Source organism: Zingiber officinale, chromosome 1B, assembly GCF_018446385.1.
Source record: "Zingiber officinale cultivar Zhangliang chromosome 1B, Zo_v1.1, whole genome shotgun sequence".
NCBI lineage: Eukaryota > Viridiplantae > Streptophyta > Magnoliopsida > Zingiberales > Zingiberaceae > Zingiber > Zingiber officinale.
This window is the reverse complement of record NC_055986.1, coordinates 9,268,601-9,291,208: the sequence shown is the minus strand read 5'-3', so window position 1 is coordinate 9,291,208 and position 22,608 is coordinate 9,268,601. Positions and strand designations below refer to the sequence as shown.

Here is a 22,608-nt window from a genome sequence, read left to right as displayed (position 1 = left end):
TTTGATTGATAATAGTATTGTCATAATCTAATATTCTTTGTCCTCTGATGTGAGGACATAATCTTTATATCATCTCAAACTCAATATAATAATGTGCATACTCTTAATTTGTTTACTTTTCATTTTTGTTTAAAAGTTAAGTTTTGACTTCTTATACTGGCATGATTTTTTTTTTTGCAGCTAGACTCAGAGTCATCCTTGGAATACTCTTCTGAAATGGAGTCACATCTAATTAGAGAAGAAATGGACATTTTGAGAGGAAGATACATCAATATGTTGAACACTGTTGTAATCCATCATATACCACCATTTTGGAGATTAGCTTTATCTGTTTTCAGTGGGAAATTTGCTAAGGTATTTTAGTACATCATTTGAAATATAAAATGCAAGGTTATTCCTCCCTTGCTTGCTAAGTTATTCCGTGGTTACTCATATTTCCTTCAATGTGCTTGTAGAATTAGATCATAAGATGCCTACTTTTAACCCTATTTTGAGTACAACTTAAACTCTTAAATTGTAACTAAAGAGGAGAACCAAGACATTGAAAGTGGGATAGATAATTCTAAGGTACTCATTTTTTTTTTAAATAATGAATAAATATGTCTCTTTCACAAAAGTGACTCTTCCTAAATGGCAGAGACAGACATGGATGAGGATGATAATTGCACTTAACAAATGTGCAATAATTCTATGAATGTCTTTAATCCTTCATGTTATGGTGGGGCGTTTTATGTTAAAAAGATATATGAGAAGACATTTTTATTGAATTTTAAACAGCATGAAGATTATATAATTTCTAAGGAAAAGAATTACTTTGCTTCATGTATGACTAAGAGCCACATTAGCTACTTTGATTTACTGAGTAAATTTTCCAGGTGACCCCTGGTGGCAGGGTCCTTGATACAGATACAAGTTTCAAACCCCCCTCTAGTAAGAATGAGGAGAAAGATGGTGACATTAAGTATTCAACTCATGCTCTTGAGGAGGTTACATTAATGCTTCATGGCACTATATCTGCATTTGAGGCAAAGGTATGATAAAAGACTCTCAGATCCTTGTGTCTGTAACTTCTCATTAATGCCTCTCCCTCCTTTTATTGTTGATGTTTTTAAGTGTGAAATTTTTGGAGTCCTAGGCCAACTCTATTAGAGCAATTGTGTGATGCTTATGTTATGTTCCTTGGCATATGGATGGAGTATTATCCTTTTCTGTAAATCAGCTCTTATGATGGATGGAATATGCACCTTAATGTCTATTTCATGATTTGTAATATTTAGTCAGACAGGACAGCAGAACTAGTGTTAGAAATTTGATCTATATGTTAATGTTAAAGACTGACTAAGCGGCACCATAAGAATGATCAAACTTTGATCTAGAAAAACAAGCTTCTACTGTTTGACATGTACATTAGGAATCTACTTTAGTGCAAATAAGCAGTAGGTTATTACTAATCTCATCAGCTGGAACTAATTCACAACTATGAAGTGTCTCTAGAGATTGACGTTAACATTTGATCAATCAAAACTGGTTTCAGTGAAGGCCAATAGATCTTCTTATTAAGTTTGACAAGACAAATTAATAAGAAAAACAGGATGAGTTGATCAAAAGAAAAAAGAATAGCATTAATGGATGATCATGGGAGAGATTGCTGGTGGAGGTTGGTATTCAGAAAAAGCAAATATTTGCATAATGTTAGCTGTGAGGTTGTTGTATGAATTATTTGTATCAACATTACAACTGCATAAGAGGAGATAAAGTGGCAAGCCTATCTATAGTGGTGGATCAGATGGTGCTCAAGAGGAATTGAATGAAAAGACAAAAAAAGTGAAACAAAAAAGGTTATCGAGGTTCAGTAATACAGGAACTTGTCATGAATAGTTTTCATGTCACAGAAGGTAACATTGGAGGAATTAGGACATTGATGAAATTAATATTTAGAAACAATCACAGCACCTCATGTCCTTTTGAATAATGAGTAACTCAAAATACACCATACATAAAATGTGGCTAGTTTGTCATGATTTATACTAAATAAATAGATAAAAAAACTGCACTAGTGAACTAAAAGTCTTAGGTGGTAAAGAAACAAAGTAGATTGATAAGTGTATGAAAAAAGATCCTCAACATCCAAAACATTAAGTTAAAAAGTATGAGGTAATAGTAGTATCTTCTTATAAATTGTTTAGTCCATGCAGCATTCAACAGTTCTGATTCTTGGATCAGCAATCCTATACTGTTAAGATGTGTGTCATTTGATCTACAATACCATTGACAATAGTAGAAGGGAATATCGCACCTACTTGGAGGTATTATCAATATGCAAAATTTTGACAGCTACAATAGACATCTTTCTTTCTTTGTAGAAATTTTTGGTTAGATCAAGGACTCTAGCAACTCTTAAGTAGACTAGATCAAGCAAGAATAAGATTAATGGAAGTGACAAAGTTAAATAGCCAAAAAGGAGTATGCACAAGACATGCATTCTAAATATCATAATTAACCAAATTGAACAAATAGTGACTTTGAAATGGAGACATAAAGGGACATAGTAATGAATAATGATTGCGTTGTGTGATTCACAGTATTAACATGAGAGATAAATAAAAGGTAGTCTTCAATCTGGATATAGATGGATAACTAGATAATAGTACCATGATGCAGAAAAATTAGGAACTTTTAACATTAAAGTTATAAAGTTTTAAGCTTTATGGGCTTCAAAAGTTCAAAATTTTTTGATATCTTATTTTTGATAAGTTACTTTTTCCTCTGTGAGTTTTGTTTATCTTGGTGCTGCATCAAGCCATTATATACAATCAATTAATCAAACTGGGAGTGACTTCACGAGCACTAAATACACAAAAGAAGATCGATTAGATAATGGATGCCACTAGACTCAACTTTGCCTATCATCTTTATTCCTAGGTCCTAAAATACATCACTAAGAAAAGAAGTCTAAGAGTATTGATTGGCTTAGTGAGATAACTAATGGTAAAAAGGCTAAAAGAAAATTTAGGAACTTGAACCACATGATCTCATATGACAGAGAGGATGTGTGAGCTGGACATGCTCCATGTACAAGAATATTAGACTCAGGTTTGTTGTACAGGATACTATTTGACTTGTGATGTTCCACATACCCTAAGCCTAGGGATGTCAATACTTTTAGCTGAATCTCATGTCAACCATAGTAATTGCAGTTGAGAATTTAAGGATGCGACGGAATTAATGTTCTCGAGTTTTGCGATAGGACTATAATTGCACTTGAGTATTAGGTGAATCCTTATGTGAACCAAAGGTTTATGATGCTGATGCACAAATGTGACTTTTGTTCCAAGATATTTATTGATGCACACACCATTGTAGGTGATCTATTATCTTTTAGCTTGCTCAATATATGATCTATGCTTGAAATGATTCATTTTGGGATTTATATTGAAGGTCCAAAGCACATTCAGGGATTTTGATGAATCGAACATTCTGCGGTCTTTCATGAATGATGCTATAGTTGAAATTGCTAAAACATGTCAGGCATTAGAAGGAAAAGAGTCTGCCCCACCAGCTGCTGGTATTCAATTACTCTCTATTTAAATTATTGTGCTAGCTTAAAAAATGGGTCATATTGCATTTTCTTGTCTTTTACAGTTAGAGCATTGCATGGCCTCTACTTTGATATCACAAAGATTTACATCTTGCGGCTCTGTACCTGGATGAGAGCAACTACCAAGGAGATTTCTCCAGATGAAATGTGGAGTCCTTTAACTACTCTAGAGCGTAACAAATCTCCTTATACAATTTCTTGCTTGCCCCTTGTGTTTCAATCAACAATCATATCAGCTATGGATCGTATTGATAAGTAAGTTATTTATCTTTAATTAGAGGGGATCTCGTCATTTTCGTTTTGCTAAATGATGTTTTTTTGATGATTGATTGTCTACAACATCTCAACTAATCTTCTATGGTTAGTCACTGAGACAACATTAAACTATTGTTGATTGTATGTGATATTCGGATATTTGCTCTATTACATGTCTAATCAAGGTTGTCCTTGTTCTAACTTTTGATATTTATATAGCAATAGTTAATGATTTATTTTGCTAGAATTTTTCTTTGAAAATTGAAAGCAACTAGTAATGCATGACCAAGTGCAGTTGTCATATTTACAGTAACACATATTCGAGGTTATGCATATTCACGTTTTTGGGGGTCAGTGCAAAATGCATGCACCTATATTCTTAGGCAATTAATTTTTGACAATGCTTCTAAGTTTGCACTTCTTGTCAAACTTAATGTATTGATATGCAAAAAAGCTCATTAAGTTGCATCTTCACATGATTAATTTATGGTTTTGCATTCTGTTCTATGATGTAAAGTGGGAACCATATGTGTAATCATACTCTTATCCTATATTCAATAGTTCATCGAGTTGCTACTAATCTTCAGTAGCTAGATATCTACTGTACGGGTAAAAAAGAGAATGTAGTGGATAGATATCTACTGTTTTGGAAAAATAAAGTGAATGTGGTTGATAGATATCTACATTCTGGGAAAAGAAAGCTAATATGGAAAAATGATATTTATGTATCTTGCTTAGTACTGAAACTAAAATATGAAATGACCATGAAACAACTGAAAATATTGATTAGGGTAAATTCTTTAGTTGGAATGATTATTGGGACCATGGAAAAGTAGCAATAAGGGACCTTGTTGCTTACCTGACCATGGTTTGAGACATTGTAATTTCCGTAGTCTCTACATATACCTTGCATTTGTGGTAATCTCATACGCTGAGACTACCCATTTTCTGTGTCTTTCATTGTCAAACAAAAGAGCTATATATTCATGTGCAGAAATAAATTGTTTCTCAGGATTTTTTTTCTTAAAATTTTTATTTTTATTTTTATTTCCTGTTAGTTTGATTGAGAGTCTGAAGAATGAAACAATCAAGTATCAGCATGTGTCAGAACATATTCAAGAAATTCAAGAATCAGTAAGACTTGCATTTCTGAACTCTTTCTTGGGTTTTGCAGGTATTTGTCATCACTATTGTAACACAAATGTGATAGGTTTGTTTCTATTTAGGATCATGCATCTTGTTCATCATTGTGCAATTATTTCAGGTTACCTTGAGCGAATTGGTAGTGAACTTTCTCAATGGATATCAAATAAAGAGAATAACCCTCTTCAAAATGGGTATCTGCACAATATTGAGAAAGAATTATCTACTTCAGATGGTGGTTGTGCTGCTCCACTTTCTGATTTCCACCGGAAGCTACTTATAGTTTTGAGTAACATTGGATACTGTAAAGATGAGCTTTCCCATGGTCTGTACTGTAGGTACAAGCATGTGTGGCTACAACACAGGTATATTAGCAACTTATGAAGTAATCTTCAAAAACTGATTTACTTATGCTTTGAAATTATTTTGTTGCCAATTTTTTGGGAAGAAGTTCTTTAGTTACTTTATCAGGTTTATTTGTTTGTTTGTTTGTACGTTACTTATTTCAAGTTAATGGATAGGTTGCTAAATCTAGCCTGGAAATTATTTTTTGATAAATATAGCCAGAAGTTGCAAATTTAACTGATCCAGCTAATTCACTAAGGAATATGCCTCCAATTAACCATCTCTTATCTATGTATTATCTCTTGGTCAGCGTATGCCACATAATAAATCTTTCTTGTCCACTGTTAATCAGGCTGCTGTATCAGCACCATGTGTGTGGTCAGCTGACTCAATACCAAATATACACCTCAAGTCCATGTACTCTGGCTTCTTGATCCTGATCAAAGATCACCCCAATTTGGAAAGTATTTCAGCAAGATGTATTTTGGACATGAGAAATGACAAAATTATCTACAAGATGTTTTTGGAATGTGAAAAATGACCTATGGGGAAAAGGTTGTTGAAAAGTGACCTGTGAGCTCTTATAGGGAGAAATTAGATGTTGTTCCATTAGATGATTAAGTGAGAATTGATTAGCTAAGTTGTTATTAGTATGTTGAAAGCCAACTATCATGTTCTTATTAGAGTATTAAGTCAGTTGGAAATGAAGGTGTAAGGGAAAGAGGAAGTAAAGAAAGCTCTAGTTAATGCCATTAAAAGTAATTTAGAGCTTTGAATTTTGTTAATGATATAGACTTGCATCAAGTTCAATGGAGTCATAAAATCCACGCAAGAGATTGTTAACAATTAGAACTAGCAAAGCTACTTGATATTGATGTGTCTCTTATAGAGCCATAATATTTCTTAGTATCTCATTCTCTGATAACTTCAGGGATGATGATGAACAAAATGCTGACATGCGAGACCTAGTGACATCATTTTCTGCACTCGAGGAGAAAGTACTTGGACAATATACATGCGCTAAGGTGCTGACTTTTCTTTCCAATTTTTCTAAAGGAGAATAGAGATCTTATCAAAAATCTATTTTCTTTCATTTTCTTATGTCCTGCGAAAGCATAATACACATTATTTGCTGAATAGTCATGCACAATTATTTAACAAGGAATATTGCAGTTTTAAAATGACCAAATAAAAATGCAGCTGGAAGTTAATTAATTTTTGTTGCAATCAAGCAGTCAGATTTAATCAGGGATGCTGCTCAGATCTATCTTTTTGGTTCTGGCATTCAATGGGGAGGTGCACCTACTGTTAAGGTAAGAAATTTGATTGAACAACCCATTTACTGATGGTATTCTAACTGGTAACTCAGTTTCACCTTCAAAGAAAATATCTAATGACTGCATTCTGTGGCAGGGTATCCGAGATGCAACAGTTGATCTACTTCACATCCTTGTGGGAGTACATGCAGAGGTTCAACAATGTTCCTGTTACACTTGTTTATAAAATCCTCTTGTGCTTATTGTTTCTGTCTCGGTGAAACTTGGTAGAAATTTTGTTGAATATCCATTACATCATCCTTTGGTTAATTATAGTGGTATAGCTCAAGAAATAAAATGACAAAGAAACAAGAGGCAAAATGCACATAATTCAAAAACATTGGAAGAATCATTTTAAAACCTTTTTCCATATACTACATGTGTGTAGGCCCAACCCCGGTGCTTGGTGCGAACCGGATCTAGCCTAGATTCGGAACCGGGTCAATGGTTCGAGGTTAACTGTCGGTTTGAAGTTTGAACCGCCAATCAGGTCACCTGGTTACGATTCAACGACTCTAAAAACCGCCAATCGACAGTTAATTGTCGGTTTGAATCGGTGGTTTAAGTTTAGTCTTTTTTTTTGTTTGGTATTGGATTGCTAGAACCACCGGTGGTTCTAGCCTTTGGAAATGAAAAAGAGTTTTTTTTTTGTATTTTTTTGGTTGAGATCATATGATCGTTTTTTGGTCAATGGTTATGATTTAGTGCCCATTACTTTCCAAACTCTATAAATAGAGAGTCCATTTCATTATTTTCACACACATCTCTTCTCTCATTCTCAATTTTGCAATCTTTACACGCTTTTGACTCCAATTCTACACACTTTTGACTTCCTTTTCCGAGTTCTAACTACAATGGAAGAGGCAGAGGGCAAGAAGGTCTATCTCGATCTCGGAGGGGTAAGGAAATAGTGAATCAATCCACCGATGATGAGACTGAGTAACTTCCGAATCCGATTGCTACATCGGAAACAAAAGGAAGTACTAATGCAATTATTCCTAAGGTTTGAGAAGTTCCTCATTTAAAATTTCCTATTTTTACTAAACATTTTGATAAGGTTACTCTTTCATCTAGAGAATTGCGTACAAACTATAAGCACTGCAATGCTTCCTACAAATTCTAAGCAGGAGGCGACTATGGGTCGTTGAAATGACACGTAGAAGTGAAGCACTCGACGGAATATGGAATTGACCGTGCTCAAGCATAATTATCTGGATTTTCCACTAGCGGAAGTAGTGGTGCTAGTTTATTTTTATATTCTGATAATAAATTAAGAGAATCATTAGCTAGATTTGTTTTCGTAGAATATCTTTCATTTAGTTTTGCACTTTTAAAAAATCTTTTAATCCATCTGCTAAACGTGTTCTTAGAACTACACTTATAAAAACAATTAAAAGATTAGTAAAACAAGAGGAAAAAAATTAATTGAAGAATTTAGTAAATTAAATAATAAAGTTTCTTTATATTATGATATTTGGAGTAATCATTAGCAAATACATTCATATATGGGTGTGACTTGGTATTGGATCGATAACTATTGGAATATCCAAAAATGATTATTAGCTTATAGAGTTTTTGATGAATCACATAATGCTCACAACATCTCACAATTATTATGTTTAATTTTAGAAAAATATGAATTAACTCATAAAATATTTTTAATATCATATAACAATGGTAGTTCTAATATTGCTAGTATTGAAGAACTTAAATTTATATGTTTATTGGTGGTTTATTTTTTTTTATATTCATTGCGTTTAACATATTTTAAATTTATGTGTTCAAGATGGATTAAGAATTTTAGTAAATCATATTGAACCTGTTGGAATAAAGAGAGTTTTAAAGATTCATACAATTCCAGTAGGATTACATATGTTTATATAGCTATATAACCACACAACCCTAAGAATCAACTTATTAACAAAAGATAAAAAGACCTATCTACCCTTGCTTCTCACAACACTCCCCCTCAAGTTGAACATATAATCAAACATGTTCAACTTGCTAAGAGAAGAGTCGAACACAGCTTGGGGTATAGTTTTTGTAAACATATCAGCAAGTTGGTCCTCAGACTTGACATAAGGCAGACATAGCTCTCCAGAATCAAGTCTCTCCCGAATAAAGTGACGATCAATCTCAATGTGTTTAGTCCGGTCATGTTGTACCGGATTATTTGCAATATTGATTGCTGCCTTGTTGTCACAATACAGCCTGAGAGGTAATTCAGCTTTTAATCCCATGTCTGTCAACAGAAAAGTCAACCACAACATCTCTGCAAGACCATGTGCCATGGCTCGATATTCTGCTTCAGCACTGGACCGTGCACAAACATTTTGTTTCTTACTCCTCCAAGTTACCAAGTTTCCTCCCAAAAAAGTGCAATAGCTAGAAGTGGATCTTCTATCATCTCGAGAACCAGCCCAGTCTGCATCAGAATAGCATTCCACCTTCAGATCACCACCTCCTTTAAACAGCAAGCCTTTTCCAGGACATGATTTCAAGTACCTTAAGATCTTGTCAACGGCCTTCATGTGGATAGTTTTAAGAGCATGCATGTACTGGCTTACTACACTAACAACATAGGTGATGTCAGGCCTAGTCATAGATAAATAGAGTAATTTTCCAACCAACCTTTAATATGTTCCCTTTTCCAGATTTGTAAGATCCTCCCCACTAGAACTAGTAAGATCATGATTTACTTCTATAGGAGTAGACGCTGGCCGAGAACCCAACTTCCCTGTCTCCTTGAGTAAATCCAACACATATTTTCTCTGACATAAATAGATTCCTTTTTTTGATCGAGCGGCTTCAATGCCCAGGAAGTACCTCAATGATCCAAGATCTTTAATTTCAAATTCTGATGTTAACTTGGACTTAAGAGCCTGGATTTCTACCTCATCATCACCTGTAACTATCATATCATCAACATAAACAAAAAGAATGGTAGTTCTGTCCTCTTTCTTTTTTATAAAGAGTGTATGATCAGCATTCCCTTGTTTAAAGCCAAACAATATCATGACTTTGCAAAACCTATCAAACCATGCTCTGTGAGATTGTTTAAGCCCATACAAAGCTTTTCTTAGCTTGCAAACCTTTCCTTTTGTTTCAATTCCAGGAGGTGGTAACATGTATACTTCTTCATAAAGGTCACCATTTAAGAAGACATTTTTAACATCTAACTGAAACAAAGGCCAATCATATTGAGCAGCAAGAGAAAGAATTACCCTGACCGAGTTCAACTTTGCAATTGGTGCGAAAGTTTCCAAGTAATCTACCCGTATGTTTGGGTGAATCCCTTGGCAACAAGTCTGGCTTCATATCTGATCACTTCACCCTCTAAGTTATACTTGATAGCATAGACCCATTTAGAACCAACCAAGTTCTTCCCCTGGGGATCAACTAATTCCCAAGTACCATTTCATTAAGAGCCTCCATTTCTTCATTTATTGCTTCCTGCCACCTTGAATCCCTTACGCTTCATAATAGGAAGAAGGTATAGCATGATTTGATAACTGTGAAATAAATGCATGATATGAAGGAGACAAATGAGAATATGAAACGTGGTTGGAGATAGGATGTTGAGTACATGACTGACACCCTTCCTAACAGCAACAGGAAGGTTCAGCTCATTCATATTTAGAGGTGCGATTGGCTCAACTGATGAGGATAAGCGCTTCACGGGATCGGGAGCGAGCATCCGATTCAACTAACCGATCAATAGTAGGTCCTTGCTTGTGTCGTCGTCGTTTGTAGTAATAATATCTGCCCTGATGGAGCATCTTTTCCATTTTCCATGACATCCAGTGGAATAGGAGAAGAAACCATGAGGAACCACTTGAGGTACAAAGGAAGAGGTAATATTCTCCCCCTGAGGATGAGGCCGAGGAGAATAATAGGACTCGGACTCAAAAAAGGTAACATCCTTCAAGATATATCTCGTCCTAGTAATAGGATCAAAGCACTTGTAGCCTTTCTGGCAAGTGGAATACCCTATAAAAACTCCTCGTATAGAACGAGGATCAAGTTTAGAGGACTTGGGACCAAGAACATGAATAAAACAAAGAGAACCAAAAACCCGAGGTGTAAGGGAGAACAACTCTACGCCAGGATGAAGAATAGTGAGAGGACACCGGTTCCCGAGACCTTTAGATGGCAATCGATTGATGAGATAAGCAGCTGCAAGGACAGCATCAGCCCAGAAATATTTGGGTAAGTGACGTTGAAATAATAGGACATGGGCTGTTTCAAGAATATGACGATTCTTTCTCTCGGCCACTCCATTTTGTTGTGGTGTGTAGGGACAGGATGACTCATGAAGAATTCCTGAATCCTCAAGAAAAGTATTTAGAGACTGTGCAAAGTACTCACGGACATTGTCAGAACGAAGAATCTTCACCTTTGAGTTAAATTGGGTTTCAACCATTCTACAAAAATTTTGAATGAGACGAGGAACTTCTTCCCTGGTTTTCATCAAATAAAGTCATGTATAGTGGGTGTAGTCATCAATAAAAGAGAGAAAATATCGATAGCCATCCAAAGAAGTCACAGGAGAGGGCCCCCACACATCCGAATGAACAAGATCAAATGGAGACAAACTCTTCTTTATAGACTCAGAAAAATGTGTTCTATAATGTTTGGATAACTGACAGATTTCACATTGAAATGATTGAAGAGAAACAGAAAAGAAGAGACTAGGAAATAAAATTTTCAAAGACTGAAAAGACAAATGTCCCAATCGAGAATGTTATAAAAGAATTTCTTGATGCTTATTTTCCAAACACTTGGCTGCAGATTTCAGAGCAGATGTTGTTTCAAGCTGATAATAATAAAGACCCCCTACTTCACGGCCAGTCCCAACCGTCTGCTTAGTCTCGAGATCCTGGAAGACACAATGATAAGGGAAAAAGGTTACGGAGCAGTGTAGTTGTTTAGTAATGCTACTAACAGAAAGTAAATTAATAGAAACGGAAGGAACGTGAAGTGCAGAGGATAGGAAAAAATGATCTGTAAGTTTTATGGAACCTTTGCCAGCAACAGTGGCTTTGGTTCCATCTGCCATGATCACTTTCTCCTGCCCAGAGGATAAAGAGTAAGAAATAAAGGAGTTAGCAGCATTTGTCATGTGATCCGTAGCTCTTGAATCAATGACCCAGGGGCTGTAAAAACTGGGACCAGTAACAATCCCAAGCCACGAATACCTGTGTGCGCTTGAACTGGAGTAGAGAGAGAAGATGAAGCCTGAAGTCGAGAGAGAAGATGCTGGAGGTTAACAATATCAGTAGAAGACAATCCAGTGGTAGAAGGCACAGAGGAACCAATAGTCTCTTCATTTTCTAACTTTTGGACAACAATATTACCACTATTAGGAGCCTTCTTAGCATTGTGTTTAAATTTTTCAGGTTTCTTTTCTGGATATTTTTCCCAACAGAAATCTGAATCATGATTAGTCCTCCTGCACTGCCGACAAAATCTGTCCCCTCGTCCTTTAGTTCCCCTAGGTCGGAACTTGTTTGCAGAACCAATAAAGACAGAGGTCTCCCCAATCGGAGGGCTTACAGTGGAAATCCCCTTGTTGTTCATGGTCCTTCTTCTACCTTCTTCACTTAGAATTTTGTAGTAAACTTGTTCCAGAGAGGGAGTAGGATCAAGACCAAGGATTTGCCCTTTTAAATTTTCAAACTCTCATTAAGTCCATCTAAAAATTTAATAATTCTGTCTTTTTCCAGAAGCTTTAAATATCTCTGATGATCATCAGTAGAACTCCAATTTTCCATCCGGTAGTAGTCAAACTCATCCCATAGCCCCTTCAGAGTAGCAAAATAATTGGTGACTGACATAGAACCTTGTTCAAGTTTGAAAATTTGACTGCTGAGCTGATAAATACGCAGCATATCATGTCGGCGTCCATACATCTGCTCGAGTGTCTTCCACATGTCATACGCTATTTTGTTATGAAGAATGACTTGTTTGATGCTAGAACTAACAGAGTTAAGTATCCAAGTCATTAATTGAATATTGTCACGTCGCCAAGTGCGAAAGCTAGGATCCTTTTCATCTGGTTTCACTTTAGAGCCGTGAAGAATATCAAGTTTATCATGGCCTTCGACATAAAGTTCAATAGCAACTGCCCAAGATGCATAATTTGTCTCGGACAATTTTTCTGATACTATCTGAAGACCGGACCTCCAGTGCCTGCCATTGTGAAAAATGGTTGTACCTGTCCTGAAGATGCCATAGGATTTGCAGAAATCCCCGAGGTTTCGCTAGCGTTGTCCGCCATTACAGTCACAAAAAAGAGGCAGTGTTGCTGAAAAAAGGTGTGGCGGCGGTGGGGCTGGAGGCGCTGGAGAGGAAGAAGGTGCGCGGCACTAGGGTTAGGGTTCGGGTAGCAACTCAAAATATTGCTAGTATTGAAGAACTTAAATTTATATGTTTATTGGTGGTTTATTTTTTTATATTCGTTGCGTTTAACATATTTTAAATTTATGTGTTCAAGATGGATTAAGAATTTTAGTAAATCATATTCAACCAATTAGAAATACTATTTCCTATTTATCGTCTCATTCATCTATAATGAAACAATGAGATAAATTTTATAAAAATAATAGAATAAGACCTAAAAAATTTCCACGTGATATACCAACACGTTGGAATTCAACATATTATATATAGAATAATTAGTTTCCTATTCTCTCTTCTATTGTAATGTTGTATATAATGGGTATTCCCATTCTGAATGTAATAGAATTTTGAGTAATATCAATTCTATCCACATTTTTTCACATGGTATTAGAGCTTTAGCCTTCATTGCTAATTCTCTTTTCTACATTTCTTCATCATGGCTAACTCTCAAACAACCACTTCCAACAATCCTAGCCAATCTATTGTGTTTGATGACGGTAGTTCAGTCTAGAAAATTGGTGATCTGCAGAATATTCGGGTTTCCAATCGACTCAACAGGAAGAACTACTTGAAATGATCTTAGGTTGTTTGTGCGTACCTCAAAGGTAAAGGAAAACTTAGCTATATCCTTGGGATAAGACCTGCCACGACTGATCCAATTTTTGAAGCATGGGATGAAGAAGACTCTATGATTGTCTTGGTTATGGGATTCCATGGAACCATCCATCAGTGATATATGCATGTTTCTCTCTACTGCTCATGAAATTTGGGATTGCATTACCCGCACTTACTCAACAGCCTGTAATGCTACCCAAGTTTATGAACTCAAAGTCAAAGCAGGTGCTACTAAGCAGGAAGATAAATCAGTCACTGAATATTCTATGGTTTTGCAAAATTTGTGGCAAGAACTTGATTGCTACCAAGTAATTGAGATGCAATATGCTTCAGATGCTGTTGTTTTGAAGAATTTTATTGAAAAGGAGCGTATATATGATTTTTTGGCTGGCTTAAATCCTGAATTTGATCAGGTCTGGATCCAAATCATTGGCAAAGATTGCATACTGTCCCTAACAAAGGTGATCTCTCTACTCCGAGTTGAGGAAAGTCGACGAAGTGTGATGCTTGAGCCCCAATCCATGGCTGGATAAATTGACTCATAGGAGAAAGATAAGTATGGTGTGACACAGATTAAAGACAATAAAGTCCATCTTTAATGCAACTACTGTAAGAAACTTCGCCACACCAAAGAGACATGTTGGAAACTACATGGTAAACCACTAAGTCGAGAATGGGGAAGTCATGGGGGACAACACAGATCTCAGGCACACCTGATTGAGCAATCTTATATTGAAGACAACTCAATCCTTGGCAGATTCAACAGTGTAGAAATTGAGAAACTTTGAGGATTGTTGGGTTTTCTTGATAAATCGTATGTCGCATGCTCTTTGACTCTCTCAATACCCCTCACTCTCTTCTTGTATGAATACCTCAAACAGTTTATTTGATAACTCATGGATAATAGACTTCGGTGTCATAGATCACATAATCCCCAATTCTCAAAATTTCACACTTATAACCCCAGTCCAAGTAACAGAAAAATTATAGCAGCCAATGGATCTTTAGCAACTGTTGGTTTTGGAAATGTTCATCTTATTCCTAATCTTATCCTCAAAAACATCCTCTGTGTACCAAAATTGTCTGCCAACCATGTTTCCGTTCAAAAAGTAACTGCAGAACTTCACTGTCATATCATTTTTTCCCCTTTCTTATTGTGTTTTCCAAGATCAGGACTCGGGGAGGAGGATTGGACTTGCTAAGGAACATAGTGGTCTTTACTATCTTGAATCCACTAAGAAGAATAATTTGTCTTTGTCCTTTCATAGTTCTTCTAATAAGGACAATATTTGGTTGCATCACAAATGTCTTGGTCTTCCCTCTTTTCGAGTTTTAAAGGTTATGTTTCCTCATCTTTTTCGAGGATTGGATGTTTCTGAATTTCAGTGTGATGTTTGCGATTGACAAAACATTCTCGTGTACCCCTTCCTATTAGTAATAAAAGAAGTTCTACTCCCTTTCATTTAATTCATAGTGACATATGGTGCCCTTCTAATATTTCCAATGTTTCTGGGGCTCGATGGTTTATCTTCTTAATTGATGATTGCACTCGGGTTACATGGGTGTTTCTCCTCAAACAAAAAATCTAATTTCAATATTATTATTTCTAATTTTCACTCAATGATTCAAAATCAATTTGGAGTGAAAATCAAAAGCATTAGAACCGACAACGCTAGAGATTACTTTAACTAAACTTTGTCCTCCTATTTCCAATCCCGGGGATTATTCATGATTCGTCTTGTGTTTATACACCCCGACAAAATGGAATGGTAGAAAGGAAAAATGGGCACTTACTCAACACTACTCGTGCTATTCTTTTCCACAACAATGTCTCTAAATCCTATTGAGGAGAGACTATCCTTAATGCTACATACATAAGCCTTCACATGTTCTAGATAAAAAGTGTAACGCCCGGCCCGAACCGGGAATACCACCAGAATTCCCCATCGGGCTGACGACTAGCTCCACAGACCACTGGAGGTTTAACTTTGGAGTTCTTAAGTTTGGGCTTCCGAAAAGGAAGGTGCACCTTGGTGATATGGATAGTATCATCTAACCTTTTAAGTCATACTTAACCAGAATCTCAGAGCTGGGGTATTACAATCACCTCCACTTAAAGACACAACGTCCTCGTTGTGTAACCACGAATCACACCACAGACAAATCCCAGAATCTCCCTCGCTAGGTGGTACCCTGTCAGCGTGCTTTGTCCTCACTCGCACGCACCCTGGAAAACTTCCCAGGAGGTCACCCATCCTCAGATTTTTCTACGCCAAGCATGCTTAACTTTGGAGTTCTTAAGTTTGAGCTTCTGAAAAGGAAGGTGCACCTTGGTGATATAGATAGTACCATCTAACCTTTTAAGTCATACATAACCAGAATCTCAGAACCGGGGTATTACAACAAGAGTCCCATGCAACTCCTCAATGTGTTCTATCCTCATTTCCGAACCACAAATGGACTTACTTCTAGGATTTTTGGGTGCATTGCTTTTGTTCATATCCATAGTCCACTTTGAGATAAATTAGATCCTCGTGCCATCAAATGTGTCTTCCTTGGATATTCATCCACTCAAAAGGGGTATAAGTGTTATCACCCTTCATCTTAAAAGTTTTACATCTCGGTTGATGTTACCTTTTTTGAACATACCCCTTTCTTCTCCAAGTCCTATCCTCAGGGGGAGATTTCAATGACAAAAGATAACACTTGTGAGTCATTTGAACTCATTAATGCTCTTGATTTTCCTCGTACTCAAGTTCGTATTGAATCACCTTCTATTCTATCTAGTGAGTCTCCTCTTAACGATACTCTAAGTATCCCTCAAGTGTATTCAAGGAGAAAGACTGCTCCAGAAGCAATAGAAGTCCAAAAACCTTAACCACAAACCTCCAACCCTGATGTTGGGAATGGGATCATGATAAGTTCTACTGAATCATCCACTGACCTAACGGATAGCCTTGACCTTCCTATTGTTGTTAGAAAAGGTAATAAAGAATGCACCAAACACCCTCTCTATCCTCTATCTCACTATGTTTCTCTTAAACATCTATCACCAGCCCACAAAAGATTCATCGTGAGTCTAAATACCATAACTATTCCCAATACTGTTTTTGAGGCATTGTCAAAAAGGGAATGGAGGGATGCCATGAGGGAGGAAATGAATGCATTAGAAAAAAATAAGACATGGGAGGTTGTTGAGAAGCCAAAGGGGAAGAACATTGTTGATTGTAAGTGTATTTTCACATTAAAATATGAAGCAGATGGATCTTTTGAGAGATATAAAGCTAGGTTAGTGGTACCTCAGACTTATGAGGTAGATTATCAGGAGACCTTTGCTAGTTGCAAAAATGAATATTGCTAGAGTTTTACTATCTTTAGCTGCACACTTCAACTGGCAACTCCTACAATATAATGTGAAGAATGCATTTCTTCATGGAGATTTAGATGAAGAAATTTATATGAATCTCCTACCAGGATTTGAAGGGGATACTAGTAACAGATATGTAAACTGAGGAAGACTCTTTATGGTCTAAAACAATCTCATAAGGCATTGTTTGGAAGATTTTCAAAAGTCATGAAGAAATCTGGGTATAACCAAAGCTAAGGGGACCATACTCTCTTTGTTAAGCACTTAACAGCAGGGAAGGTTACCGCTCTCATAGTCTATGTAGATGATATCATTGTGACTAGAAATGATGAAAAGGAAAAACATGATCTAAAGTAGCAACTAATAAACGAGTTTGAAATAAAGGAAATGGGCAAATTGAAGTACTTCCTTGGTATTGAGGTAGCTTACTCTACCAAAGGAATTTTTATTTCTCAATAGAAGTATGTTATTGATTTGTTAGCTGAAACAGGGAAGATTGGGTGTAAACCTATTTCTAATCCAATGAATCCAAATCATAAGATAGGAGAAGCTAAGGAAGAACCGATTGTTGACAAAAGAATGTATCAGAGGTTGGTTGGCAGACTCATATACCTTGCTCACACTCGTCTAGACATTGCATATGCTATGAGTGTAATTAGCCAATTCATGCATGATCCAAGAGAATCTCACCTTAAAGCTGCTTACAGAGTATTACATACTTGAAAGGCACTCCGGGAAAGGGAATTTTGTTCAAGAGAAATGAGACACTAGCTTTAGAAGCTTACACAGATGCAGACTATGCAGGTTCTCTAGTGGATAGAAGATCAACTACAAGATATTGTACTTTCCTTGGTGGCAATATGGTGACATGGAGGAGTAAGAAGCAAAATCTGGTGGCAAGATCATCTACAGAATTAGAATTTAGAGCCATTGCTCAAGGATTGTGTGAACTACTCGGGTTGAAGATTATTCTAAAATCAAATGGCAATACCTCATGAAATTCTATTGTGATAATAAGTCAGCTATAAATATTGCTCATAATCCTATTCAACATGATAGGGCTAAGCATATTCAAATTGATAGACATTTCATCAAGAAAAAATTGGAAGAAGGATTAGTGTGTATGTCATATGTTCCGTCAGAATTACAATTGGCTGATGTGTTAACAAAGGGACTAAACAGTTCTAGATTTCACGATCTCATAGACAAGCTGGGAATGGAAAACATCTTGAGAGGGAGTGTCAAACAGCTGTCACAGCCTGTACAGATTTGATAAGCAGTGAATAGATTTCACGGCTTGTATAGCCATGTCAAATAGTTGTAAATAGATTTCACAACTTGTATAGAAATAAAATAGTTGTGAGCACAAAGTAGGAAATCAAGGGATTTAGTTAGAAAGATATTAATTTCTTATATACAGAATAATTAGTTTCCTATTCTCTCTTCTATTGTAATGTTGTATATAATGGGTATTCCCATTCTGAATGTAACAGGATTTTGAGTAATATCAATTCTATCCACATTTTTTCACAAATATTTATAATGCTAATATATATTTATTTTCACAATAATAGAATATTTGTAGTAGTATTTGTGAAATTTTAAAAGTATTTAATGATGCAACGGAACAACTTTATGATTTTTATTATCCTACTTATCATATAGTTTTAGGAATTTTTGTAATATAGTATTAGTTTTAAATGAAGATAGTACCAATGAATTTTTTGTTCTTGTGTATTAGCAATGAAAACGAAATGAGAAAAATATTTTTTTCCATATTTCTGAATTTATTTAGTTGCATTTGCTTTAAACCCTAGATATAAATTAGAAGTTTTATAAGAAATATTAGGTTTGTATTATGACGCTTTAATTCCGTTTAAAAATTCTTGTTCTCCTTATCCTAATAATATTAGTATAAAATATGGAATACAATATAATATTTCTGAAACACTTAATACTAGTAGTAGTAATTTAAAATTTACAAAATCACAAATTTTATTAAAGGAACGGATGAAACGTCCACGAGGATTCTCAAGTTCCATGTAGAAACTTGAAAATTAGTTTATGATTTCTTTTGATTTTACTGAAGCACATAGTGAAGTAGATTTTGATATTCTAAAGTAGTGGTCACACAAAGCTCAAAGATTTCTCGTCTTTTCCATGATCGCCAAAAAAATTTTAGCTTGTCTAGTGTCAACAGTTACTGAAACGTTTCGAGACGAGCGACCTTATCTCCCGACTTATTAGAAGTCTAAGTATTACTTGACGATTGGACCAAAGTCGAAAAAAGAAATAAGAATCAAAGGAATGCAACTTTCAGTTGATGAAGTCGAAGAATTTGATACTGAAGGAACTAATACTACGAAAACGAGAAATGGAAGCGAGTAACAATGCCACTTCATAAGGTAAAACAATAAAAAAGTAAAAAAAGTAAGAGAACTACAAGGGTTTTGACTCCCCTATACCCTAAGGGGATATGTAGGTAATTTTTTTTTTTTTGAATTTATAATTTTTATTTTTTTTAATATAATAATCTTGAATTGTGGTGAACTGTGCACGAACCGCGAATTGTGGTGAACAACGATGAATTGTGCACGAACCGTGAACCGGCTGTTCCGAACCGTGAATTGTAACCGTCTTAAACAATTAAGGTTAAGGGTCGACCTCTCAAGAATTGTCAAACTGGCGGTTCCAAACAGTCGAATTGTCGGTTCCGAACCGAGGTTGGGTCTACATGTGTGTGCCAACATTTGAATATTGTGATCCTTACTCCCTTTTTTTTTGGTGTTCTGAAAATGCATTTCCCAATTTTAGTTTCCTTATTTTTTTCTGGAGCTAAACAATAACAATAAAAAATAATGAATTATTTACATCTTGTTATTCAATTCATTTCTGATGACACCCCATTCTAGAAGCCAAGTAGCAACTTTTCAATTGTGTTAACCAATGATACACGTTTGTTTCTAACAATTGATAGAATTCATGTTAAATGTTCCACAAAACTCCATTTCTGAATGATTCTTGAAGAGAATTTTCTCATGCTTGGTTCAATTTCTTTAAACATGTATAAGTTAAATGGAAATGTTATGTGTTTGCAGGTCTCCAATGGTGCTAAACCTTTGTTGGAGAAGATAGTAGGCATATTAGTGGAAGGTCTGATTGACACTTATATTAGCCTTTTCAATGAAAACAAAAGTAAAGATTTTAAAGTGTTGTATACAAATGGTTTCTGTCAGCTAATGATTGAGGTCATAATTGAATTCTCTTTTATTGATAGATTCAATTAAAAATTTATAGTTGAATTATGAAGTCTTTCTAAAAAGTTGTCTTAAATAATCTGCAGGTTGAATATTTTGAAACTGTTTTGAGTGCTTATTTCTCTCCCCAAGCCCATGAAGCTTTGAAGAATTTGCAAGGATTGCTTTTAGATAAAGCTTGTGAGAGTGTTTCTGAGCCTACAGAAAATCCTGGGCACCAACGTAGATCTACCCGTGGGAGTGAAGATGCCTTAGCTGACGATAGACAGTCCAATATTTCCCCAGATGACTTACTTGTATGCTCTTTTTTCTCTTGTCAGACTTTGAATAATGATCACCATTTTCACTGTGCAGAGTTCAAAACTGGTTGTTTAGGCAACATAATTTGGACCTATACTTGTTCAGCAGGAAGTCATTGTATGATGAAGCCTATTTGGCACTTGCTGCTGCTTTTGCTAATATTTGTGTAGTGTCATTAACTGAAGTTCACAATAAATTTGTGGCTGGACTTGATTGAGATAACTCGAAAATCTGACTGTCATTTGCTTTCCTATGGCACCTTTGATTTCCGTATTGTAAAAAAATTAACCTACCTTTAGAAAATAGGATTTCCTATAGGCAGAAAATATTACAATTAAAGCTGAGACTTCATATTAACAATGTTGTTACTGAGTTTAGGTTATGCATTTTCATGGAGATTTAAGCTATTACTATTTTATGTGCATTTTTATTCTAGTATATACCCCTTGATCTGTATTTTGCCTGACAATGTTAACAATATCGATTCCTATAGTAGATGCACATTTGTCTGTCTTCTGCTTCGTAGAACATCAAATTTTTTTAGTCTCTTAAACCTGGTCCAAGTATTTAATTCATTGGTGGATTTTTTTTTGTTGCTTTTTAATGAGATGTATAATTTACTTTCAAGTGATAGTTTCTTCATCATCACTGTTGACATGTAAATTGATTGATGGGGCTTAATGAAAACTAAGCATTTAAAGATTTTGATATCGTTTCTTTCAGGCACTAGCACAGCAGTATAGTTCGGAGCTACTTGAGGCGGAACTCGAAAGGACTCGTTTGAATATAATATGCTTTATGGAGTCCTCTCTTCATCCAACAACTATCACGGGGCCCCCAAAACCTGCTTATTCTTCACTCCAAGGGCATGTTGATTCTCCAAATTACAGGAGGCATCTGACTGTAGGGTCTCCTGCCTACTCTCGGCAAAGACGCAAATAAAGGTTGGCAGGGAAGCAAAGTTTTCTGAGTTCTTCCCATTTTTTATTTCTTTCCTTTTCTTTTCTTATATGGTTGAATTCTAGGTTATGTTATTCTGTATAGTAGTGGGTGGTGATACTTGGGTTATTCTTTTGGGTGTTTGTAATTTTGGGTTGGAAACAGTCAGCATTTTTTTTTATCATTTAAAATGGTGGAACATTGTCAATCTCTTTCTATTGGGATTAGATTTCCTCCATTGATTTACAGAGTAATCACCCAGAGTAATTCAGATGAATGAGAGGGGGTGATAAGATCTTTATTTTTTTGCTGAGGACATGTACAGTGTACTTTCACTTTCCTTTTATATTTTCATTTAAAGCCCATGATTTATGTAATCTGATTTGGTGTTTCATCAAAGCGATAATTTGTATTTTTTTTTTTCTCTTTTGAGACACTGTTTATTTAACAAAATGGCCTACTTAATTTTTTTTTGTCGTCCTTCGTTAAATTTATTTGCCAGATGCATCTAATGACAACCTTTATTTATTTATATATATATTTTTTGGCATTCAGGGGTGATTTTGGCCAAAGGAAGTTTTACATCAACTATGAGAATAGGACAACCATAATAACTAGGACAACCATTTGAGCGAGGAAGTTTTACATCCGAAAATGTCAAACGAGGAAGCATTTGAGCGAGAAAGTATACGAATGCTTCCCTTGACCATAATAACTAGGACAACCATACTCAATTAACGTACATTCATCTCTCTATAATGCCTTGATCTAATCAACATCTTCAAATCCAATCTCCTTATTGCCAAACGGACTGCCGTGGTTTCAAGTCAAATAAATTTATGGCATCGTCTACTCAGCGCTCTTGTCTTGTATAATCTGAGGACGGATGGTAACTAACTATATATAGCGACGTGCAACGGAACAAAGTCATAGTTCGTCTTTGACTGCTGGAGTTTGTTTCAATTCGTTCGACACGATGTCAAACACCAAATTAAACAAAATCCCATTTGTTATTTATTACAAAATTGATATTTTCTCCTCGTGACCCAACTTGTGTTACCAGGATTCCTT

At 35.6% G+C, this 22,608-nt stretch overlaps 1 protein-coding gene across 2 annotated transcripts in view; it reads left to right on the top strand.

Annotated features, from left to right (window-relative positions):
- Positions 1-21,949, top strand: part of LOC122049526 (exocyst complex component SEC5B-like) — a 36,644-nt gene extending 14,695 nt beyond the window's left edge. The window contains exons 10-21 of one of the 2 annotated variants that reach the window (XM_042610900.1): positions 181-354; positions 876-1,031; positions 3,439-3,565; positions 3,643-3,853; positions 4,912-5,027; positions 5,118-5,361; positions 6,273-6,366; positions 6,577-6,654; positions 6,755-6,811; positions 20,140-20,289; positions 20,385-20,594; positions 21,322-21,949. In XM_042610900.1, the coding sequence (XP_042466834.1) occupies positions 181-354; positions 876-1,031; positions 3,439-3,565; positions 3,643-3,853; positions 4,912-5,027; positions 5,118-5,361; positions 6,273-6,366; positions 6,577-6,654; positions 6,755-6,811; positions 20,140-20,289; positions 20,385-20,594; positions 21,322-21,540 (1,836 nt within the window). In that variant the 3' untranslated portion in view covers positions 21,541-21,949. Of the gene's footprint in view, positions 1-180; positions 355-875; positions 1,032-3,438; positions 3,566-3,642; positions 3,854-4,911; positions 5,028-5,117; positions 5,362-6,272; positions 6,367-6,576; positions 6,655-6,754; positions 6,812-20,139; positions 20,290-20,384; positions 20,595-21,321 lie in introns of those variants that run through there. The other variant, XM_042610904.1, reaches the window with a different exon arrangement.
- The last annotated feature ends 659 nt before the right edge of the window (positions 21,950-22,608 follow it).